Genomic DNA, 26,350 nt, shown 5'->3' on the forward strand with positions numbered 1-26,350 from the left:
AGAAACTTCTCCAAGATGTGGCATTTACCTTGCTGCTTCATTCCCCTGCACGTGTCCAGAATGACCCTTCTGGGCACCCCATTCCCCCAGCCCCAAGAGGTGTGTCCTGTACCTGTACATGAAGGGTGCGACGGTGGCGGTGTTGGGGTGGCTGTATTGCTGCTGAGGATGAGGTAGCTGCACACTCACGGTGTTGCTGCCTGTGGTGTGGGTTGTCACCGCAGGCCCGTTCATGGCCTGGCTGCTGCTACTGCTGTGGGGGCCCCCAACGCCCTTCCCCTCAGAGGAAGCTAGGCTGGAGGAGGAGCTGGAATGATGGCTGTCCAGCTGGGACTTCTGATGTGAGAGCCCTGAGCTGGCCTTCCCGCCACGGCTCCTCTCGCCTTCCTTTGCAGGAACAGGGGCACTTGAGGATTTCCCTGTGGTGTTTTTTGTTCCTGGTTTTGGTATTCCACTGTGCAAAGGGGCAGAGGCCTCCTTCTTGGCACTGTTCAGCTTCCCTCCTTTAGGGATCAAGCTTGTGATCTTGGACGACTTTTTTGGCATCTCTGTTGTTGTTGTTACTGCTGTCTGCTCTTTAGGTTCCTCCTTCAGGTCCAGCTTCTCATTGATGGATGTTCTCTTTGTTATGTCTTTACTTTTATCCTTTTCTTTCTCTTTTTGTTTCTCTTTCTCCTTCTCATTACCCTTTGGAGAACTTTTCTTATTAGTCAGTGCACGGCTGAAAGTCCTTTGTGCAATTCCCTTGAGTGCAATTTTGGGGCTGCTGGACATCGATCCCAGGTTGCTGACATTCTGATTGGTGGCATCAATTTCTTCGCTCTCCTCAAAGGTGAGAAGCGTCTCCAGCTTTTCACAGCTGTTGTCCCGAGAGCCCGGACACTCCAGTGTTGTCCCTGCTGCTTTGGAGCCCCCTTTGCTGTTGAAGAGTTTTAGTTTCTCCAGCATGGATTTCTGACCGTTGGGAGCTGTTTTGGTGATTTCTGAGGGTGGCTTTGGAGGCTCCAGTGCTGGCTGCTTCACGGATAACATGGAAGACGTCGCTGTGTGCTTGGCACTGAGGGACTTGCTGCGCCAAGGTTTAATAGCAGAGCTGGGCTGAGGGATGGCTGAGGAGTTATTGCAAGGAACAGCAGTACCACAGCTTTGAACAGAGGATGAGACATTTTCATTCATTCCTGTGGGCTGGAAAGCCGTGCTGTCTGCAGGCTCTGGAAAAAACCACAGAAACAACCCAAAAAACAACACAGTAGTACCCGGTATTAGAGTTACTATGAGATTGTTTATGTAATGAAACATCAAGAATTTCACACTGAAAATATTAAAAAGACACATCAGTATTTTCCACATCAGTGAAATTCCAATGAAATAAAAGCCAGGTTTTTTTCTACTCAGCAGAACAGCAACAAGCTCCTACTGTATAATTTACATTTACTTGCTGTTTCAAGAAAAAGAAGGAAGAAAAAGAATCTCTTCCAGTTCAAACCAAAATGTGTTCTGCAATGTGCTCTCCCTTATTAAGTCCACAATACTTTTTCATTAGCAAAAACACAGCCCTATTTTGTAACTAAGGGTTCCCTCTGCTTTTGGCAAAATACTTGCTGTCCAAGTTTGATTCTTAGAAAAACCTCAAACACAAAAAAATGCAGGAGTAAGGAAAAAAGTAAAACTAAAGTCCTTTCAGTTATTGTGGGTGGGGGTGGTAATATCTTCATAATGCAAAGGTAGAAGAAAACTCCAGATACAAAAATAAAAGTAATTGTGCCCATTTGTAAAGAACCTAAATTAAGTATTATCACATATCCTAATACAGTTGTAAGAGAAACTTTTGACAGTACCTGTACAGCCCTCCCCCACAGAGAAAACAAACCTTTTATTTAGTTAGTTCCTCCTAATGTTATTTTTTCTTATTAAGAAATTAGTTCCGAGCCTAAAGAGAGCTTGAAAAATCACACTCACCTACCAGTGGCCACTTCTCCTCTGAATCAGTTTCTCTTTGCAGAATTTCCCTTTTGGAGATGTTACTCTCTCAATTATCACAAATATGGTTTCTGTTAAACGGCTCATGTTTCCAATTAAATTTTGTCATCTGTGTCTGTTCGCCTGCCCAGCAGCCTGCTGGGGATTAACGGCTCTTACCTATATTTCCCTGCCATCTAGCACGAAAGTAAACTGTGTACAGAGCTGCATTTTTTTAATTCAAAAATCAACAGCAGTTGAGAGCGTGCGTTCTCGGCAGCAGGGGCAGCCCTGTGAATCCAGCCCTGTAAATCACGAGCTGCTGCAGCCACACAAGGACTGTTTTACTTCACTTTCAGTTGCTCAGTGAAGATACAGCTCTGTTAACCTCCCTCCTCTGATCCAAACCAGATCTACTGAAGATTTAAGTCACATACATCTTCCTGACTTAGCACAGAATCATGTTTCTAAGAGTATTATAATAACCTCAACCATTTCACATGGTTGTGGACAAAGTGGAATAGCATGATGATAGCACTAATAGCACTAATGATACTTTAAAAAATATTCAGAAGTCAGAAGGTTTCCAGGACTCTTAGCCAGTAACTATTATACTGGCTCGTTTTTCTTGTCCTTTTCCTATGGCAAAGTACCCACATGGAGCTGGAAGACAGACACAGACAGGAATCACGCTGCTTTTAAGCTTGTGCCAGCCTGCTGACTTCCAGGGCATTACTCCTATTTTACACTAGTACAGAAGGAAAATTAAACCACCAAATATCCCAAACAGTGATGCCATCTGGCCTCTCGCTGCTCTGCTCAAGCCTGCTGAATTCAACCCAATGTGTTAAGAAGGACCAAAAAGATAATGGCATAGGAATCAGAGAATCACTAAGGTTGAAAAAGACAACCAAGACCAAGTCCAACCATTAACACTGGACTGCCAAACCCACCACTTAACCACACCCCTAAGCACCACACCTGCAGGTTTCTTTGAGCACTTCCAGGGATTCCACCACTGTGGGAGGAGTCCTAGTGTGACTCCCAGTGCAAACAGCAGCAGTGACCTGACACAGTGCCCTGGCACAGACACAGAGGGAGGAAGGAAGGTGGCAACCTCTTCACAAGCTGCCAAAAAAGTTCCTCACTCTGCTTTCAAAAGTTGAACCACTGCTCTTTCCTTCATGTCTCTTACTGTACACTGCTGCTTTGTTTTTGTTTTCATTTCCTGAAGTCCTCCTGCTCATCACAGTCCACATCCCCACACCACACCAGGCTCCTTTTGCACACTCAGAACAAGCAAGACTTTTTCTCAGCCTTCCACAGAAGATGTGCAGCAATGGAATGAAAGCTTGATAAAAATCCCAATTGTGCATACTGCACAGCTGATTTGTATAGATTATTTCACTTGCTCAGAAAAACAGGACTGGGGCAATAGAAGGGTGACAAAATGAAAATAACCAGTAAGGGTTGTTATCTATATAAAGTAGAAGAGCTGGTTGTACACCTTGCTAGTACAACATATGCAGGCACAAGAACTCAGCTCAGGGACTGAGCACACGGACAACTGAGGTGATTTCTTAGAAAAGAAATCTGCCTTCTCAAATAGGTGCTTCACAACAGTTTGAGAACAATACAGGTCCCATGTGTACGGGATGAATAAAGCCAGCTTGCATTCCCCAGCACTCAGAGCCTACACAAAGTCACTCACCTGAAACAAGAGGGACCTGAGAGCCAGGTCCATAACCTGGCTGAGAAACCTGACCCTGTCTCAGACACTGAGCTGGCTGTTAGGTCACTGCACAGCAGGAGAGGCCACCACATCAAAACGCGGCTCTGACCAGCTCCAGAATGTTCTTCTGGAAGTGAATGGAAAGGGTTAGTTGATTTGGGACTTCAGCTACATCCTAACAGCACAGATGAGTGCTCCAGTTCACAGACGTCTGGGAAAAAATGCTTGGCTTGGATAAAGTGAAATGGCTTGTTTTCCAAATCCCAAAGCATTGCTCAAAATTTATTTCCTAGCAAAATCCAGAACTTTTTTATTTCTCCTTTGCTTTTTTTTTACATTTTCAGGAAATTTATTTATTTGTTTACTTATTTATGTTTGGTCACAGACTAAAGTATACTTTTTCCCAGTTTATTTGTTTATAAACACAACACTCTCTTTGTCTCAATGCCCCCACATACACCCTCCTGTCTGTTAGTGAATTTTGCTTCCATTGCCAGTGGCGTAGGAAGAGCACAGTGCAGCTCTGTTTACAGACATGTCAGAGAAACCAGAATTAGGACAATACTATGACTGTAACAATAAAAAAAAAATATAATACATTGCAACAGTAATTCTCAGAGTGTCTACTTAACTTTTTCTACAAAGTGCATTCTATGAATACTGAATGATATGCACTTGTAATGAATGAAAAATATTCACAAAGTCTACAGTTAAGCTGGAACACTTTGGGAAAGGAAATAAAGTGCTTTCTGACATAACTACGGTGGATTTTGATTTGTACTTGGGTCAAATACAGTGAAACTGGAAATTGAACATACTCAAGTGATTTATTGCATTGCACCATGCACAGTTACTGCAAGAAATAAAAGGTTCACCCTAAAACACTCTCATGAAAAATTGCCCCTGCTTATGAAAACATCAGGTTTTCAGATTCTCTGTTTCTTCCAGCACAAACAAGTGCTGGCTCTTTTAATTCTCTGGCCAAGTTTGTTAAGTGTTGCTGTTGGACACGAAATAAGAAGCGTGGATTCAATGTAGCAGCAGAAAGAGGATCATCAGAAGGAATTTTTATTTTGGAACTTTCAGCCCTTTTTATAAGGTGTTCCAATACAGGTTTAACATGATTGGTAAAGGGAACAACACCTCTCTAGTCCCATTGGTGGAACAAGGGAAAACACACTCAACACAGCTGTACGATACTGTTTTGAGAACCTTGAACTATTTACAAAAATATTCCTTGAGAGAAAAACTTTCTCAAGAAACTTTCTCTTGGGAAAAGAATTTTTCACTGACAGGATGAAAACTCTCTCAGACTCAGAAAATCAGGTCCACAGGTAAGCAAAAGGAGCTCTACTGCCAGCATGCAGTTTCAAATGCTGAGTTTCCTAATGAAGCAGCAACATCAATTTGTGGAGAACACATCAGTATGCAAAGGGGAAAGTTTTATTCAACATAGCATAGGCCCTTCTTTCATGAAAAGGGGAGCAGGTTTCATGCATTCAATTAATAAGCTTATTATTTCCCATGTGTTCCTCTGTGAGGGAGGCTATTTTCTTTCTTCAGCAACCTGCATTAACTAAAACTGACTATAAAAGAAATGTTTTCAAATCCAAGCCAGTCTACAATAAATAATGATCACTTTCCTCTTTTCAATGCCAAATCTTGGCATGAAATCTATTTTGTTCCTAATGTTCCTGTTAAAAAAGATGTTGGTGGTCCAGTTACAATGCCAATACACACTGTAGCATGGGTAAATCTGATTTCAGCTGCTCCTGCAAAGACTGAACTGCATCTGCAAACCCACCCATTTTTTAAGAAGAAAAAAAAGAATCTGAAGGCTTATGATTTAATTCTTCCACAGAAGTCTTTGAGAGCTTATAATTAGGTCAGGAAAAAAAATATGCAATTTCCCATCATTTGTCATGTTCACTCTAATTAAGTTTCGATTTGCTAAAAGTGAAAACTTTCAAAATCCATCATTATAAGCATGAAAGGCAACACACAGATAAAGGATGTTCTCATAGTTACTCTCCTTAGGAGGGTCAAGAACTTAACAGCATTTTTACCCATTTTTGAATGAACAAACTTTTATTTTTTATTTCACAGCTATGGGAAAAGTAAGTTCTTATGTAGAGAAATATATTTTAGTCCACTCTATAGATTAGATAACAGATTTAAAAGCAAATCCACAATGAGATTCTAATGTAGGAAATAAAAGCAGCTCTGCTCTATAACATTAGAGTGTCAGAACTGCAGAAACTGCTGTGGCAGCTTCATCATTTCCCATCTAGAAGAATAAATGGTGAATCTTGACCCCTCCCATCCACCCACCCGAAGACTCTCCTTCAAAGCACTATACATAAGGTCCTACAGAGAAGAACTTTTTAGCTGAGCTGTTCTCCTCTTCAATGATCATTAATCAAGCCCTGTAAGTATGGAAATGTCTGCATTCCTACCAGGAGTTGAATATAAAAATCCAAATCTTTCCATAATCCAAACCACGAGCAGGTAGAGCAGAACACGAGTGATCTAGCACACAGTCCCTCCTCAAAATAAGCACAACTCTTGTGGCCAACAAAAATTTCCATTTAAATTTTAATTGTAACACTGGGAGAGCTGCAGCTGGCAGGAAGACACTAGCTGAGCTACCAGCCTGGGGTGGGTATGGCCTCCACCCACAGGATAGCTGAAGCTTTCTGTTCTCTCTTCTATTCTGGACCACAAAAAAACTCAACAGAAATTATTTTTTTAAAGCAGAAATTGCCAGATAGGTAAGTTCTGTACAAACTGAGAAAAGCCTGAATAGGGAACATTTTTGCTTTGCAGAGGATAAAATCTTAGAATTATAGCTGAAACCATAGTTGAAAGAGACCTTAAAGATCATCTCCCTGCCCTGGGCAGGAGCATCTTCCACTAGACCAGGTTGCTCAGGACCCTTTCTAACTAAGCAGAATTGTTTCCTTCAGCTTCTGCCTGCTGATTTTCCCTTTAATTGTGATTAAATTTAATGTAACACAACACAAAAATTACCTTTACTCTGTGCTATTTTTCTTCCCTTCCATCACATCTGCTTCTTCAATCCCAGTGTTGTAAACTCTGTAACTTCAACAGCAGTTCCACACATTCACAGAAATGTGTTCTATCTCTGAAAACCCTCACCAAAGTCCGTGGATATATCAGAAACTCAACTTCCATGTTTTTGTAAAGCTGCCTCCATTCACACAGAGCTCCAGCACATGGAACAGCAGTTCTGCTGTTGGCTAGTTCACTTAGCTGAGTCTCAGCATTTTTGCTGAGGTGAGGGGAAATAAAACTGGAGCACGGGCAGCCCCTTTTCTCATTGTCTCACCATAACCAACTAAGACATTTGAATTCCTCGTTGTTTTTGTTTAGTTACTGTAAAATTCAAAATGCTGTCAATATGAATGCCTAAGTAAGGCTGGAGGGACCTCTACTGACCACATACCAGTTAGATGATCATAAAATTAATGAAACCAAGTTTACTGTGCCATTCAAAACAAGTAGCACTTTCCATTTTATACTAGACAAATACCATTCTTGTTCATTCCTCTCCATTTCCTTCTCACTATTTGTACAGTCTGATCCCCCAAGACTTCTCATAACAGACTTACTCAAAAGCATTAATGAGTTCCAGGCAGGAAGCTGTTATGGAGTTTTTCATTAGACTTTACGCTTAACTGGAGTGGACAATATGTACAGTAAGCAGCCTTTCTCTGACACATCTCTCCTGCAGGTTGTATGAAACAGGCACAATGAAAATTCTGAGTGGTCTGAGAATTGCAGTCAGGAAATACTGTCCATTTATATCAAAACAAACTGACATACATACTAAAATCTATGGTGGGGTCTTCTCCCTTTCAGTTCTTTGGTGCCAGTCACAGATTCTTCAGGAATATTTGGTTATGGATGAGGAACAGGCAAAAGGCTCAGTAGAGAAGCCACAAACTGAAGGGCCACGGAGGCTGAACGATGCTCCTACGCAAGAAGGGGCTTCTATAGATGTGGTAGAAACATGCTGGCACTTGGGGAAGTCTGGGATGTAGCACCACTGCTCTTTGCTTTCCCATGATTTAATAGTGAACCTTTGTTTCCATGGCTGTTTTTCTGGCACACTGCACCCAGCAGTAAATTTATGAGAAATTGTAAATATTTATTTTAAAAGGAAACATGTAGAAACATGTAACACTGCAAAGGCCATGAAATGCTGGACCAGCTCTTCAGCTGGTATAAATTAACATGGTTCCACCACCTCCAGCACAGCTATACAGATATATGCTGGGCAAGAACTGCTTCTCAAGGTTAAATCTTACTTCAAAACTCAGGATTTTTATCCTCATGAACTGTACTGTTATGAACATGTCACTGACTAATATTTTTGGGGTTTTTTTTCCTAAAACTTTGTTTAAATACATTTTTGGCTTGTTTCTTTCATTTCTAAAGCTTATACCAACTATGTTCAAAGTCCTGTGGTCTTGTAAAGCTCCATTTCAGCCATAATTAAGCCTTCAGCCAGGCTTTGTCTAGGTAGAAGAGGACATATTTTTAAATGCCAGATTCAACCAGATGAACAGTTGCAAAATTAAGCAAAAATATGATTCACTGCATACTCATAACTTGTCCTATAAACATGCCATGCTGCTTGCTATTTCCTGACAGTCTTTAAGCTGTTTGATGGGAACACATCCAACATAAACATGTCATTGACGATTTACTAGGATGAGCCAATCTTTCAAAAGCACATTTGATTAGAAAAGTGAAAGGCTGCAAAGAATACCCCAGGATATACATATACCTCAGCTGGCCAAAGATGAGTATTTTGTTTGACACTAATGAATCTTGTAGGGGTCACCTTCTGACACAAGGCAGAAGCCTTATGTCTGGGGAATTTCTCAGCATTAATACATTTGATAAATTGGAGATAGAAACTTGAGTCAGTAAGATTTCATGCACTGAGGCTGACTGAAGAGGTGTGTGATGAGAAAGAAGAAAGTGAATCCCTAAATTTAAAAGGTCAAACCATCAGCTGTGCAACTGCACTGCAGCAATAGGAGTTGCAGAAGAATGCAGCTGCACACTTCATAATGTGGCACTAAGGGAAAGCAAATGCCATTCAGAAATGCTTTAGGAGAATCACACTGTCTCAGTTTAGGAGACAGGTGTCTGCTAGGGAGGGCAGGAGCCTCCCTTGGAATGAAAATGCAGACCCCCTCCCTCTGAATTATTATAATTTTGAAATCAAGGGGCTCTCAGGCAGAGATCTGGGGATAGGAATAACAGGTCTTTACTAGTGTGTATAACCAGGCAAACAAACAACAAAAACTACAGCATTAACAACAAAACAGAACCAGGGTACCCGTGACAGCTTTCTCGGCCGAGATGGGAAGGGATGGAGGAGAGGCTTTGCTTCACAAACCCCTCGGGAAGTCCTGGTGCACCTGCAGGGCTCTGAGGAACACTCAGCTGGAACAGCAGGGATGAGCTGAGATCCTGGGCCGGTGGCTGAGGTGGATCAGCAGCTCCGCGGCGGTGGCTGGCACTGCCACACGTCCCAGTGTGGCAGGACAGGGGGTGCGAGGCCACCAAGGAAGAAGGAAAAAGCAGCAGAAGCAGCAGCTCCATCTGTGTGATGGCAAATTCCCTTCTCCAAACTATAACAACTCCCAGCGACTGTTCTGCTCTGAAGCTGAAGAAACCAGCCAGCCCCAGCTGCCCCCACCCTCCCTTTTTCCTTGCCCCCCTTCCCCCCTGGGCCCAGCCGAACTCTTTGAGTTCCTCAAGCACTCATTAAGTACCAGCATTCAGGTTTTCCTGGCCACTGATGGGTAAAAATTCCATAGGTGAGCCAGAATTAAAGGAAGGACACATAACCTCCAACACACATATAGAATCAGAGGTTTGGAGAATCATAGGATAGAAGACAAAGAACTTAACTACTCCATGCTGCTCAGCAGCAAAATAAGGCATGAGGTGGAGTGATGTATCCAGCTCCAGCACCTGTCTAAAAGAGACTCACAGACTAGAAAGAGGCCAGTAGAGACCATCAAGACATAAAAGAGATTTATCACATTAAAGAGATTTATCACAAGGAACGTATAAGAAAAAGGATGGAGTAGTGGTAGTTGCTTAGTCTAGAAGAGAAAAGGCTGAAGCAGAGATTTTAAGCCTTCAAATATAGGAAGACTTATAAACAGGACAAAGATGAAGGAAAAGCAAAAATATGCCTTATTTTTAGCCACAAAGAATGACTTTATATGCATATTTTTAATAGCTACTTTTAGGAGCAAATGGCCACTGTAAGGGATACAGTTTAAGAGACGGTCAAGTTCCTGTCACAAGACATTTCAGAACAAACTTGTGAACACCTGTCAGGTGTTTTCTACATAGTTATAGTTGATTTTCCTTCAGAGCTGGAGCACAGACTCCCCATGTTCTTTACAAAGGCAATTCTACAAATATATAGTGTAAGCTGCAAACTGGTTAAAATTTTAAGCACAGTTCTTTAAACTGTGCCAGGAGCCATAGCTGCACTTCAGTTATGACTCAACAAAAGAAAGTACCAGGTTCCTCAGCAGATATTTCAGATTACCTCATGGTCCTTCCTTTCCCCCTGTGCTTCCATTTTCATTCTTGCATCATCAAATTCGTGATCACTGTACTATATTCAAGGCAAAATAAATCACCCTGAGCATTTGGTAAATACCTTCAATGTATATTATATTTAGAAAACTGGATAGGGTTACTCCAGCATCTGTGTTTTGTAGTGCACACAGCAATACAATAGAAAACACCCATTACTCTGGTAATGGACTTAATGGGACAAATTCTGTAAATTTATTTTACATCTGTCAGACTTACAGGGAAAATGCTCGGTCAATAAAACCAGAGCATCTCTTGAATGACAACACAGAGGCAGCACCCTAAACAATAAGCAGAATATGATGCTTGCTTCATGTCTGACCTGAATGAAGCACTGGTACGTTTTTACATGGTCAGATGACTGAAATTTAAGTAATTATCACATTTTCATGCTGCTGAGACAATCACATTTATTTCCCAGCAGAAAATTTGAAAGTGTGGGCAAACTAGTTTTATAATTGATGGACTTATGCCTCTTTAAAAATATAAAATCTTTTCCACTTTTGCAATCCTTTTAAATCATAGTGAATTTTGCACAGTCTTATCAAGTCATAATTTCAAAAGTAAATGTTAGATGTTTTATTCTGTAAAATCACTTCCCATCTTTCTGACATCCATATACTATTCACCCATAAGCACAGGGATCTTTCAATCTCAGGAACTCCACTTATTTTTGCTAGTCTCAAGTGAATTATTGAGATCTTTCTGCTGGTTTCCAAAACTTTCTTCACCCCATCTCTCCCCCAGCCTTCCCAGCAGCCTTGCAGAGCTGGGCTCAGCACCAATCCACTGGCACAGCTAAAAACAGGTTCAGTGATGACCTGGCAATTGGTACCAAAAGGGTCAATGCCTTTTCACTATCAACTTTAGTGCAAGAGAGTCCTCAGATGGAAATCCTCAGCCTACAGAAAACATGGGTTAAGACACCAAGCTTAAAATTTCACATGTATGTCCTATCTGTGTGCCACAGGATCCTGCAATGACTCACTCAGCAGGGAGCACTGATTTTGGGGGTTTGTATGAACTCTCCCTTCTGCAAGCACCTGAACACTTCAGGACTACCCAGTCCAGATTAGTAAAAGATGTAATTCAAAATGTAAGACTTATTGTAACAACTGTTATGTAATAACAGAATCATAGGACTGTGGCTGGTTTGGGTTGGAAGGGACCTGAAAGCTCATCCAGTTCCAACCTCCCTGCCACACTTCCCACTAGGCCAGTTTGCTCCAAGCCCCATTCAGCCTGGCCTTGAACCCTTCCAGGGATGGGGAAGCCACAGGAAAACCTTTGCCAGTGCCTCACCAGCCTCACAGTAAAAAATTTCTTTCTAATATCTAATCTAAACCCACCCTCTGTCAGTTTAAAGTCATTCTCCCACATCCTGTCACAAGCTGTCCTTGTCAAACAGCCCACTGTAAAGTCTGTTCAGCCATTCCAGTGACCTTTTGGCAGCACTAGGTCAGCTAACTCCACACCACAGGAATTGCATCCAACATCCCAGCTCCCCGTGGCAACTATCCTGATAACTATCCCTGCACGTGAAGCCATAAAAAGCCTTCTCTTTCCCATTCAGGCTGAATGCTGTTATAAATGGGTATAAAAAAATTAAATGCTTTAAGACAAATTTCTATCATGCTTTGTAAGTCCCAGAGCTCTTTTCTCATCACTTCTGGGTTTTGTAGTTCTTACACTATTACTGGGTGAAAAGGCAAAAGCCTGGGTTTTGTCTCTCTTTATAATTATTAATTTATTTGGAGTGGAAATACTGCATGAGGTTAAATAGAATGTTTCCATCAAGAAAGTTTGTGTAATGCCACTTGATTATCCTTTACTTGGTGCAAGAGCCAAATCCAATCATTCAGAACGTCAAATATTTCATCTCATTTTACATAAAGCTACAAAAGAAGACTTGGCCTCCATTTTAATGTGCTTAAATGCTTTCAGGAAAACTTTCCAGATCATCCATGTTGATCTTAAAGACAAAAAGGCTCAGTAATTTTTGAGCCAAAACTGCAACCTCTGTCTGAACACCAGCTATGGGCAAATATTAGATTTTAACTCATTATGTCTGATTTAATCTCTTCCAATGGCTAAGCACCCTCATTCTTAAAATTTCAATCCCATCTGTAGTCTTAATTTGGCTACTATCAAATTTCTGAGAAATGGATACCCACACACTATCTATTGAGATAAGGAACAATTGTTACTACTATAAATGTCTCTACAGGTATCTTGTATGTAATAAGGGAATCTTGTAACCTTTCTTTAAGACAAAGAACATAAATTAACTCTTTAAGTACCAAACTGCAAAGGAGATTTTCCAAAGTTCTATTTATGCAGAGCTCTTCCTGTTTTATCAGCACCCCTCTGTTTCAAAGCCCATTTGAATAAAAATGAATATATTAGCCTTCAAGACATTACCCACAAGAACTCAGTTTTGATTTCCATATGCACATTTCTTACCTTGTTCCACATAAAGATGAGAATTTTTCCTCTCAGCTGCTGAAGTAGCCTTTTAAAATTGAATCTGAGGGTTTGACATAATCCAAATCTGCCATTTTTAAATTACCTTAAGCAATACTGAGTTCAAGACAAGCTCAGTATCACATAGAAACAAAGCACGGGAGTGTATTGTCATGCATTTTTATATCAATACAGGATTGAATATGAAACATTTTTATCATCAGGAGTAGAAATTTCAAAATCCAGGATTTTCTACTCTTTCTCAAGAGGGCATTTAGAGAAATAAATATGGATTTCCTAGTAAAGTTGACCTGAAGATATTGATTTAACTCTAAAGAGCCTTTCCTGCTAAAACTCTGAGATCTGCCATTGAACCGTGCCCTTGAACTTGATGCCCTGCTCTCTTGAACCTAATAATGTAACTGCCTACATATAGAGTGCACACATTTTTAGCACACATGTGGCATGTGTAACTGTACACCAGTTTGCTCACTGGAGTGGGGTGACATTTCCTTGCTAACATTTTACTGATGGTAGTCAGTTCAATTTTGATAACACGAAGTTAAAAAGTTAAAAGGAAAGAAATTCCTTAACTGTCCTTCAAAACATCTTAGTATTTCTTCTTATTAAAGTTGTTTACACTTAACAAAAAAATGAAAAGGAAATAATATTTATGGGTATCAAAACATGGTAACAGTCTAGGTCACAAGAACCCTCTGGAGATATTCCTCCCAACCTTCACCTGAAAGCATTTGGGGATAGCTTGGATAACCTAAGATGAGGTATTTAGGGGCAAGTCCTAAATACTTTCAAGCAAGTGAAATCTGACCTCTTCTCTGGACAAACTTCTCCAATGTTTTATTCTTCTCATAGTGAAGAATTTCATTCCTATTTCCAGACTTCAGGATTTCCCCTAAAGAAAAGCGTGCCCCTTGAAGTATCATCGCACATCCTTGTGAACATGACTACCATTTACATATTAAAAGACAGTTATTCAATACATACCGTGTTCCAAGTTAAAAGGGTTTACTCAAAATTTCAAAGAAATAAAATAAAATAAAATAAAATAAAATAAAATAAAATAAAATAAAATAAAATAAAATAAAGTAAAATAAAATAAAATAAAATAAAATAAAATAAAATAAAATAAAATAAAATAAAATAAAATAAAATAAAATAAAATATACAGGAGAGGAACACACACTTTTCTTACTCTCCTGCCCATATGGACACTGCTATTAAAACAGTCATTTATTTCACCTCACTGTCTGAATCTGTATGCATGTATTCTTGGGTTTTCTCCTTTTTCTGACACTAAGAGCAACCTGACATCAACCTGCCTTCTTTATAAATCTGACTAATAAACATTTCCTTTGATCTCAAGCAGAAATGGGCAAAGTCTGGTAATACTTTTTTTCCTACTAATATTTTCCCTGACATTCAATCCACAAGAAAGGTGTAATTTTTCCCACAAATGTATACTGCCCTCTGTAGGATTATTTTAAATAAAATACTAGGAACAAAGCAGAAGAAAAAAATATAAAGAAAGCATGTAAGCCTGTCACAGTACAACATGGTGAAGGTGGCTTATTAAGTTGATGTCTCTTACAGCTTCATAACTTCATTGATTTTATAGACTTGACACAAGTAATAAGCAGAATATTCTCAGACAACACTATCAGACTTTTGAGACTGCAAAATGCAAACTGAGTGCCTGAAGAGCAGTGAAGACAGTGGGTATATGAGGGTGTTCAGAGCTAGTAAAAACCATTCCCACCATTTTGCAGAACTGCAGGCTGCTTTCAGAGCATGTTTCAAGAGACTCTCCACTCTGTGCAAGCAAAACACTGACATAAACTCATGAGAAAACCTACTGTATCGCAGTCTTTACTGAAGTTGTATGTTTCATTATATTTAAGTTTCATTCTTGATACTACCTAGGACGCAGTTCTGCTCCTCCTTGCCATGGATAAAAAGTAGATTTATGTATTCTAAATTGCATATGTAAATCTAATTTTCACTATATTTTATCTGGTGATCCTGTTAGAAATTAGAAGGACATGGTAATGTGGAGCCTCAAGGAAACTACTAACTGCACACAGGCATAGAAATACAATGTTCATTTGACTGTCTACATTCCTTAGAAAAATTTTTGATAACTTATATGAGCTCCATAGTGACTGTGGGAAGTGTCTGATGCTGTCCATGCCATAGGAGACCTGTGGTGTTCAAGGATATTAAAGGACAAGGAAGTAAACCAAAGCTATTCCTACATAAGCATGGGCTAAGTAATTTTGATAGTTCAGAATAGAACTAAAAGGCTCCAGTTGTATGAAGGGATTAGGATGACATAAAAAACCCCAAATCCCACAAGCCTAAGTGCTTATTTTCCCACAAAACAAAAATGCAATTAAGACTTCAATGGCATTTTTCTTTAATAAAAGCCTGCAACACCAATTACACACATAAAAATACCCTGTGTGGAATGTAACTGCAATTATAAATGGCTAATCACTGTGACAATAAATAAAAAACCATACTACAGTGTGTTATCATTTTATGATGTGAGGAATGAAGGTCCTGAAATTCCTGTGAGTTTAGGTAAATTCCTTATAAAAGGGGAATTTTATATACAAACTGAGGCTCTAACTTCAAAAAGCAAGTTAATGCTATCAGGCCATAACCTCAAAGAAGGTGCCCATAGGACTGAACTAGGTGTCTGAGTGATCCTTACTAAAGAACACTTCTCTATATGTTGAAAGTGGAGTCAGACAGCATGTGGAGGCTGAGAGAAAAAAAAATACTGAGGACACAATGTCAGCTGTGGGGAAGAGAAGATTTGAATCTCTTTATATGTTCCTTTGCTAAGAGCACATGTGTACCTCACATCAGACAAGTGCTCACCAAGACCCCCTTATTTTTCTGCAAGGGTGCAATCATTTTTGATATTACACAAATCCTTTCCCCAGGATTTCTACAAAATCAGTGATGTCATCAGTAACTGATTTATAGAATCTTTTAAAATATCTAGGTTATTTATTTTCTAGTAGCTGGCTGTTCTTCCATGCTCCATTTGCTGTCCTCTTCCTTTCTGAGCCATTCTATTTCAATTAATGCACTTTCATTGCCACAAGACACAGACGACTGACTAACAAGACAGTTTGCACTCAGAGGGAAAGGCCACAGATTAATAAAAGCTAAAAATTACAACCCACTTTTTGTAAGAAATTATTCAAACATTCAAACACTGAAGGCCACCTTCTATCACAGTGACCAATCACACCAAAAGAGGCTGATTTTTTTTTCTCCCATTTCTTTCCTCAGAAACACACAACAGAGCAGGCACTGGGTAAAGAGATGAAAACTTACCAAGCCTGGCACAAAGCACAGTCATGTAAGTCTCATTTTCTTAGGCAAAACACAGGATGTGGGTCAGAAAACCTGAATTGTCTTAGCACTAACTTTGCCTGGCAATGTTACAATTAACTTCAAAATAAGCTAAAAATTTGTCAGACCAATTGCTTTTGTTTCTCATGGATGCAGACCAACTTTGTGTCATGATTATACTTTTAAGTTCAACTTTACATAAGTTTTTGGTTTTTTGTTTTTTTTTAAAAGATTGTCAGTTATGACTCGAAATTTTGACCAGAGCAAAATTCCAAGTAGCTAATGCAACTTATGTAGATTACCAGCCTAAGAACTAGCCTTGTTTCCTTCAGTCATTTTGTATTATTTGTAGAAAGCAGTTCATCTCATGCTTTTTCAACTATCAGTTTATCTTCTCAAGAGATGAATTACAGCTAGGAATGAGGATTCCCAGGACTGACTATCTAAAAGCATTTGATATTTAAATTAGTTGACAAATTATTGTTATTTCTCTGTATGCATAAAGAATTTTTTCTTTCTTATTCTTTTTTGAAGACTAAAACCAGTACATTACTTTCCTTATTTAGTAATCTTGGTGAACTGAGTAAAAGCTAAAATAGCTGGAAGTCCTCTCTTCCATGCAGCATAACATCACACATCTCATATGGAGTAGGGATCATCCAGCCAACCAACCCATGCTGCAGGACAAGACAAATCCCACCCCACCTCTCCCCAGTCCAGTGCTTATGCGACATAAGCAGAAGAATATTCACAAGAAGGACAAAGAAAGAGACTGGAGAGAGATTATACAGGAAAACAAGGTTTCTACTGCTCACACTAAAACCTGTTAGCTTGTTCTTTGAACTGAAAGCCAGACCTAATTCAGACATAGAGACAACTATTACATGCTGATGTTACAGCTAAATCATTACTGTTTATACATTGCACCTTCTAAAAGAGTATTCATGGATTTACCAGGGTAGAATACTGCTAAATTATTAGCTTATTACGCTAATACATTAATTTTTAATATAATTAGAATAATTATATTATACAGAGGTGAATTTTATTTTTCTGTTATATCAAATCTGACCAGGGTGCTTCAGAATGTCCCTGGAGGATGCTGAGGATCCTCCACTGCCACTCTAACTTTTTTGGGGTAACATTCCAAAACCTACTGACACAGTCCTAGGAAAACAATTTCTAGAGAAGGAAGACCAGAGTTTCCTGGAAAGAGCCAAGCATGAGAACCACACAGAAGCTGACCCAGACTAGTGCTCTTCCCTGGAGCAAAATGCTCATTACAGTTATCAGAACTTCTGCACGGCCAGCAAGGAGACTTGAGCCTGAAGGCTGCAACTGTTAAGTCACTGCAGGGAGCCTGTGCTGAAGTCCAGTGTTGGCCCCTCTTTGTCAGCAGAATGGCTTTAGGGATGTGGAATTTGCCGCCAGCCCGCGCTGACAATTTGACCATGCTAGACTGGAGAGCTGCACTCAGTTCTCACCAGCCACATCCCCCCAGCCCCACTCAGAGCTACAAGCTTGAGTTAATGAATGCTGTCAGCTTACTAAACTAGTGAATGGACACAAAGTCAGTAAATGTCATTTAAAAAAGCTCTGCTTCACACACAGCATAGCTCTGAGTATTTCTGATGCATTGCCACAGACATCATTTCACTGCAACATCTATAAAATGTTCCTTCTTCAAACACAACACTAAATGATTCCTGAAGTTAGACTCAAATTGTGTAATTTTGTATCTTACAAGATCTTCCACAACAGTGATGGAAATAAAAGCAAATGATACATTTATCATATAAAAACTTAGCAGAAATCTTTAGAGGTCATTTTTCATTCTTGTCAAACTACTCATCAAAATGCCTTATTTTATCATTAATTCATTCCCCCTTGCTTGAAGCAAAATGAAAAAACATGGTCCACCAGTGCCAGGACTTTTTAAAGTTATTTTTTGGATGTACCTTTAAGCCAGCAAGTCACAAGTTCAGATATATTAAAGGAGGACTATGCTTTTTTATGGCTTTTGGATTGTAGACGTCATGTTTAGAACACAACTTTGAGACAGTCTTACAGCTTCTGCAGATTAATAGAAAATCCAATTTCCTCCAAATGAAACCACTATTAAGAAAAATCCAAATTATTAAGTGCTTACCTTTGTCATTGCTGTTTGTTGGGGTTGGAGGGAGAAGTCCAGGCTTAGATTTGTCATAGTTGTTAAAGCTCTGGCTGCGTCGGTTGTTGGCACTGATGGAACCACGAGCTTTGGCCTCGCTGCCTGCAGTGGACACCCTCGTGGTGGGACCTGGAAGCCTGGTGGAGAATTTACAGCATGTTTAAACATAGGTAAAAAGCACTCCAGGCAAGAAACTATGGGATACCATGCATAAGCTGAAAATAAAAGGATCAACAGCACAAGTACAGGCTCGTAAGTGTCTTTCTACTTCTGTAAGAACAAATCAAAGAATCATCTTAGATGAAAAGTGTATTTCAAACAAGCTACAGTCTGAATTGTTTTACAATTCAGAAAAATAAAATTCAGAGAAAAAGCCCTGACACAAAATTAACAGTCACCTGACATAAGTCTGGTGAATCAGAAATAGCTGCAGGTAAAATCAGTGGAGCAATACTGCCAGCAAAAGGTTAAGACTAAGTGAGGCACTATTGCCTTAATTCATTGTCTTAAGCCAGACTGCTGGACACTTCATCACATGCTGCCCACATAAGGGCTACCCTTATTTCAGAAATAACTATGAGATGGAACTTGACTGCCTTTTCCTTTGTAGAGAAGCACATCACATCTCTGCCCTGACTACTACCAAACCTCAGCAGCCAAAGCTACCAAAACTTTAACTTGGTTTAATTATTTTAGGTTATATAAATCACTCAAAGCTTCAACACCCTCTCCTAAAGTAACCACATTATCAGTGAGCTGGCATAAGCCTCTGGTTTAAACTGGGCATCTGTCTCTTTCAGCGTTTTCTTAACATAGCCTGTATTTACCAGATTTAGCTGATTTAACTAGGAAAAAAATGTACTTGTTCTGGAGTAAATAGACAAGCTTTTATGCTTTTGAGGCAAAAAGGAAGGTGGAAAACTTCTCTAAAAAGCCTGACAGAATCAGGAAAGCCACTGGCATCACATCTCAGAACACTTCAAAGCCAACATTCACACACAGAATCCTTTTAAAGTTTCCTTATATAAAATACAAAAATCTATTTAAATGACTTTGTCAATAGTAAGGTAAAACGAAGTCCCAGTTGTCAGAGAGAGTGGGGATGCAACTGACCAAACCACCATTATGCCCCTGAGAGAAGGAAGAGAAGCCAGGAAGGAACCTGGCAGGGCTTCCTAAATAAACTGATTTATCCAAGACTAGTGAAAAAATAGAAAATTTGAAAAGAAACATGAAGAAAAAGCCAAAATGTCAGCAGCTGCATGCACATGCTTTCAAAGCTCAAAAGAGTCTAAGACATGAGGGCATCATTCAAATACAAACCCAAAAATTAATTGACTAACTCAAACCACCACAGCACATCATGGTTCTGAGGTTGACTTTTAGACCAGTCTCTCAAATTATCCAGCTTTTTCCAGCACTGGGAGGTGCTAAAAAGTTGTCCATACTCATCATTGCAGCAAAGGGCCCATGAGAAAACCCCAGAGAGGCTTCATCCACTGTAGAGGAGACCACAGGGGAAGAAGCTGAGGGCAACCAGAGACAAATAAAACTTTTTGAGAAAGTCACCAAGACAAAGAAGTCCACTAAAAGTCATTTTGTTTGACAGGAAACAAGCTAGATTTTCTACAAGGTACCTCAGCCCAAAGTTGTCACCCAGTTTTGAAACACTGAGTATGGGGCACTCACCCCACGCTACGAGGGCCCCAGTATGGGAGGGGAGTTTTCCAGCAGTAGGGAAGGGAAAAATCTTCCTGTACTGATGGATAAGAAAAGGCTCCCCATACATATCCACACAGGTTTTGCAAAGCTGACACATTTTAAAGTAAACAAAGCTCCTCAAAACATGTGACCACTTAAGGAGTGATAAATTTTCCATCTGGGTCAGTATTGTCACTCTCAATAAAAACATACCAAGAATAAAAAATCAACATACTGAAAGTGCTCTTGAAGACATCCTTTCTCTTAATTTTTTTTTTCCCCCACTGTAGTTTAACCAACTGTTTTTAAGCCCCTGCTTTTGGTATTAGATCAAGATACTTCACAGCAGTGCCTGTGAAATCTAAGGAAAAATATCAGGTTCAGGGAGACACTTCTTAGTTCTTGCTATTTAATGAGAAGATACTGTGCTTGGAGAACACTCTTTTGTTACTCCTCAGCACCTCTGTTAAGCAAATATGAGCTGTCAAGCCATAATTATGATCACGGAAGAACATGAAAACAGGGATTATTCTGCAGAGATTCACTGTTAGCATATAAGAAATAAGATGTGAGAGATCTAAATTATACAGCAGATAAAACAACCTATACAAACCAAATAAAAATCATAAACTATAGTTCCTAAGCTCAGCAAAATGGTATGGTATAATTTACCAATATAAAACTATATTCTAGTCAAACATTTAAATATAATAGTAAAATAACAAGATTATTAACTAGATTAATAACCACAGCAACCCTTACGATCACTGAGATGAGATGGACAGATAAGCTGGCATGCAAGTCATGCTGGGATACAGGGAAAAAATGGACTGAAATACCTATGATTTACTTCCAAGCAGATTACAGGTGCTGAGTGTGAGAGCACTGGGGAGAGCAGTGGCTCTGATGAGCAAAAGCCACACAGTGCTGTTGGGGCTCACATCATGCACACAACACTCTCCTCACTAGCTGAGACACTAGCCTGATGCAGCTCTGATGGGGGATAGAACTGGATGATCTTTAAGGTCACTTCCAACCCAAAATATTCTATGATTCTATGAATTCAATAATGCAGATCAAAATATAATTAATATAGTGGGGTGAGAACCCCCAGAACCATGTTTTGTTCTCAAAAGCAAAAGCTCCTAAGAACAAGAAAATCAAATTATTTCCTTGAGGGCCAAAATGCATTCCACACCTCAAAAAAAAAAGGAGAAAAAAATTAAATTCATCTAAAACTTTCCAATTTCAGCTGTTTGTAAAGGCTCAGTTACAAACTGTTTTTGACAGGAACCCTAAACATGCACCCAGAAATATTGCAAAAGGATTATTCATGCTTTGCAGAAGATGAAGAAATGCTAACCTAGAAGACCTTTTCTGACCAAGAGTGAATCGGATGATTTTGCTTTGAGATGAGTCCCTGGGAGATGCACTGTGACAGGAAAGAAAAAGCGGAAGAGAACATTGAACAAAGAAACTTTTTTTTTAAAGCCACTGAACTGGTTTTAGGGAGAAAAGGGTTTTCTTATGAATTTCACAGGAATATAAAGCTTCTTGCCCAAGTATGACTTAAGGTTAAAACCACTACAGTCTGAAATTAATTAGTTTTTACAGAGTAATGAACATGCAAATCTGCATGCAACCCCCAACTGTATTCCTCTTTTCTTTCTTGTTCCTTTATTAAATGTATTTTCTGTGAAATCTGAGCAATTTGAATTTAGTACATACTAAGAAAACATGACGTTGAAGATCTTCAGGATATATGTATTTTGCGATTATTTGAAACCCCGGCCAATCTACAGAATGGACTAAAAATAGCAAAATAGTATTCAGCATCTCTGCATGTTTGACAGAAAAGCTGCAGAAATATCTTCAAATGCATCTTTATTTTATAGTAATTATTTCCTGTTTATACATGCTGTAAGAACACTACATTTTTCAACTATACAAAACTATTGTTTACACCCAAATGAGCATAATTTGTGAAGAAAGACATAAAAGCCAATCCTAAATAACCTTTGAGTAGTCTCACTTGGAAGGCTCCAGTTAAATTGTTTATAAACTTCATAAGGCAGCACTTAAGGCAGCATTCACCTCAAGGTGTATTAACACAAACAGGGTTCAATGTGAGATATGTAAAAACAAAAAGCCTTCATCCTTTAGTAATTGTGCAAGTATTATTTCTGCTTTTAATTCTGCTTTTTATCCCCACTAAACACTCCCTATTTTAGCAGCGCAAGGGTCAGACCAGTAGAAGGCTGCACATACATTTACTGTGGTACTGCCTCAGAAAACTGCTTTCATTCCAACCCGGGTGGAGCACTCCTAGTATTAAAGACATTCAAGGAACAAAACCCCTTTCTATTCGTCTGTACTCTGATCTAGGAGTGCCAACACCAACTATGAAAATTATTTTTCATGTAAAGCCAGCAGCATATTATTTTTTACCAAAAAGACTAGATTTGATTTTGATTGCCTCCAGGCGTTATGAGCCCTATTTCTTTTACAACTGTCAGAGTAACCCTTCTCCACAGTGGAAGGTAACCCTTCCATTTCTTAGGGAGGACTGAAACTCTTGTAATCTGAGAACTAAAGCTGGTTTTCATATGCCTAAAATGTATGTTTTCTAAGGGAAACAATGTTTTGTGAGTAAGGAAAACATGCTTTGTGAGTAGAAAGAAGCAAAAGGAATAGTGAGAAAAACATCCTTCTACAATCCTGTGGTTACTTGATCTAGCAGGGGTGTTACACTCATTGGGCTTCAGATTTCCAGCACTGAGAATGTATTTAAACACACATGTTTTGATTTCCAAAGGCTTGAAGTAAATTGTTACACAGCATTCCATTCCCAACATACTTTATTCTAGAGCAGAACTAAATAAAGGAGTTTCTTTGGCTTTTTAAGACCTGCAATGAGAAGCAAAAAAAAAAAAATAAATTAAAAAATGAAGATAACCCCAACTTTAAGGAGATTTCCCCACCTGGACTGCATTTCTTGTTGTGCTTTGAACTGATGCTGCACAGCTTGTGGGGGCTGTTGGCACGGAGTCTGGAGCAGAGCTGGTACCTGCTGCTGAGGGACGCCCACCTGGCACTGGGATGGAGGCCCTGCTTGCTGGGACGGATGGTGCTGGGGCTGCTGCTGCTGCTGCTGCTGCTTGTACCGAGACAGGCTGAAGAAGAGGCCCAGGATGGCCTTTAGATTCCCATTCCTGATTTCTGTAAGGCAAAATTAAGAAGTGACTTGTCAGCCATTCAGTGGGTACTTTTCCTCTGACAGTGCAGCAGGTCAGCCACTGCATCCCCAGAACACTGTTTGAACTGAGTTCCTTTGGGATATCCTTTAGTTTCTTTCTGCACATCTAATTTGCACTACAGTTGATGGCCAGTGAGCACCACCAACAAACAAATAATCTCTCCCCTGTGGTGACTGAGCAATATCTCATATTTCTGATGTAGTCTGTGTTAATGCCAGTGTGCTTAAAAAGCAAGTCCCTTTAAATCTTTCCTTTAAACTAACATAGCTAAAAACCCCAAAAGAGAGAGAGAGAAAGAGAGAGAAAGAGAGAGAAAGAGAGAGAAAGAGAGAGAAAGAGAGAGAAAGAAAGAGAGGTGTGGCAAGACAGTGGCCCAGCACAAAGGCAACAACCAGAATTTTCCTTTGTTTCCAGTTCTGGCTCAAAAGTTGCTCTGTGTTTGTGATGAGCCTCACTCCATCCTTTACTCCCTCTCCCAGATACATTTCTGCTCACATTGCTCATCTTTGCTGTATAAAGAAGCTTCTGCTCCTAAACCTAAGCACTTTACCCAGCAGGTAGCTGAGGCTCAAGGTTTAAAACTGTTGTTTCCCCCTTTCAGTATCAGCTTCCAGCTTTGGTCTCCTTATCTACCTGCACCTCAATCTACTTTCCCTTCTCAGCCACTAATATAATTTACTTTCTTTCTGAAATTTGTCTCAATCCATGCCAACATCTTCCAAGAATATTAGACCTTCTCTAAGCAGCCCTGGTCACCACCCAGACCCAGGATATTCCTCTCCTCTCATACATCTTGACTCCATTTCCAACTGCAGCCTGGCTCCTCCATCCGTGCTCTCTCCCACCACTGACCCTCCATTTTCTTGTTTAAAGGATTATCATTCCCAGGGCCCTTCAGCAGCCATTTTCATTCTTCCTTTGTTTTCTTGGCCAATTTGAGTCTATTCCTGAACAGTGGGATCCCAATTAATCCTGTCTGCTTCCCCTTCTCCCAGCCCACTCCTGCTCCCATGCAGTGCCATGCACAAACCCAGACTTCTCTCACTGCACCTTGCAGGTTCCTTCTCTAACCTGCAGGTTCTCTTTAATAATCTGTGTTTAGCTTGGGAGGACAGGGATGGAAATAGGACAGACAAAATACAGCAGAATGCAGTAAAAAGAATTTCCTTATCTCCAGTAATACTTACAGTTACTTACAGTTACTTTCCTTACAGTACTCATGGGAACTGTAAGGAAAGTAGCATTTAATCACAGGTTGAAGCATAACTAAACAGATCCAGAGGCACTGGGAAGCTTAACTGCACAAATACAGGCCAGAAGATAAAGGAAATTACCATGGTCCTGCTTGTTTAAATTTAGAAAAGCTATATGCAACTGGAAACTGATTTCTATGTGAAGTGAGAAGCAATTGCAACAGTAACCCACCTATAACTTATGGATTTCTATGGCTGCCTGCTGAACTTATCGGAAGAGCAACCTGCTTTTGACCAAATAATCAAATGAAGAATACTTTTAATGAGTTAAAGCAGTCTCTTTCCCTCTGGATTTGAAACAAAACATTTTAAACTGGACTTTCAGAGGCAGCTCTTTTTCTTTTATCTTCAAAATTGAAGTAATTCTGGCAGTTCTACCCTGCACTTCATACAAAAGGACTATTTCAAAGAGTACTTCAGCCTCACAGTTCTCTGCACATCAGCAGAGTCTCAAATGCTTCCTGCTTCACGTCCTCTCCAGTCCATGGTATTTATATTGACTCAGATAAGGACAAGGATGTCGCCCACCCATTCAAAATGTGGAGCCAAAAATTTCTGTCCTGGATACTGGAAACAAACACTCCAGACACTTGCAAGGAAAGTGGAATTTGGTTTTCAAAGGAAATCCCATAAATCCACTCTTTGCTGATTTCCATCCTGGGATATCCCTGTTGGTGCTTGTTTTCCCTACATCACTGTTCCATGCGTTCAGCTGATCATTATCCAGCTCATCTGTTATCCAAAAGATGTGCAGCTGCTTATCTGTGATATCAATTTGAGTTTCTACTGCACATTTATGTCCTCCAATATCGTCAATATCTTGAGAGCAAGTAGATATTGTGTGAAGGAGAGCAAGCTTTGCTGGGCAGCTGCAATTGCAGGAGTCTAAAACAAGTCTAAAAGCACGGGTATGGAAAGACAGTTCAAAGAATGAACAATAAAAATTTGCAGCAAGAAGTGAAAAGAGGTCTCCAGCTCCCCATAGTTTTCCCTAGTAACTACAAATGGAGACTTTAGATGTTCTAGAATCTTTGATAAGGGGATGCCTCTTTGCCTCCACGTTTCTGGGGAAGGGAATCCTCTAGCACAGCACAGTCATCATCAGTGATTGCAGATGCTCAGTACCTGCAATGCATAAATCCATCAAAATAGACTGTGTAAGTGGCATGCACATATCAAAGCAGGATTTTTCAACACTGGAAGGATATGACACGTGCAGCCCAAAATGATTTCAACATTCAGTAGTCATCCAAATTCCAGTTTTGAATTACTAACTTCCCTCCACACTGAAACTGCACTATTGAAAAATACATGCTCTTAACAAACCCAGAAGACTTCAGTGATTATTCCCATTTGGAAACAATCACAACCTTTTCCTTCCTCCTAGATGAGGATCTGCCAGTGAAGTAAATAAAGTTATTTGCAGTTGACCTAGCAAGTCTTGGCATCTTGCACAGAAACACTGGCTTGTTTGGTAACAAAATTCCTCACTTTAAATTATTCTGTGTTCCTCAGCACAGTGCTGGATCAACTAGAAAGAGAAAATTACTGTTGCATTGAAGTCTTTTAATTTATTTTCTAAAAATGTATTCATTCTGTCCCCCTCTCTAGTTGTCACTTTCTTCCTTCAATGTTAATGCTGGAGACAGTAAATGCTCTCATTTATATGCTGGCAGCAAACATTACTGGTCCCTTCTTAGCCTCTGTGTGACTTAATAACTAATTCTTAGATAGTGTAAAAGAAAGGCAGAAATCCCAAATCAGTGAAGCC

The 26,350-nt window shown here is 39.7% G+C and overlaps 1 protein-coding gene across 3 annotated transcripts in view; it reads right to left on the minus strand.

The window, feature by feature from the left end:
• Positions 1–26,350, minus strand: part of NAV2 (neuron navigator 2) — a 208,309-nt gene that overhangs the window by 102,972 nt on the left and 78,987 nt on the right. For 2 of the 3 annotated variants that reach the window (XM_015630835.2, XM_015630834.2), the window contains exons 5-7: positions 23,051–23,288; positions 18,348–18,505; positions 113–1,211 (exon numbers count right to left, since the gene is read on the minus strand). In XM_015630835.2, coding sequence (XP_015486321.1) covers positions 113–1,211; positions 18,348–18,505; positions 23,051–23,288 — 1,495 coding nt within the window. Of the gene's footprint in view, positions 1–112; positions 1,212–18,347; positions 18,506–21,432; positions 21,502–23,050; positions 23,289–26,350 lie in introns of all 3 variants that reach the window. The other variant, XM_015630833.3, reaches the window with a different exon arrangement.

Source organism: Parus major, chromosome 5, assembly GCF_001522545.3.
Source record: "Parus major isolate Abel chromosome 5, Parus_major1.1, whole genome shotgun sequence".
Taxonomy (NCBI): Eukaryota; Metazoa; Chordata; class Aves; order Passeriformes; family Paridae; genus Parus; species Parus major.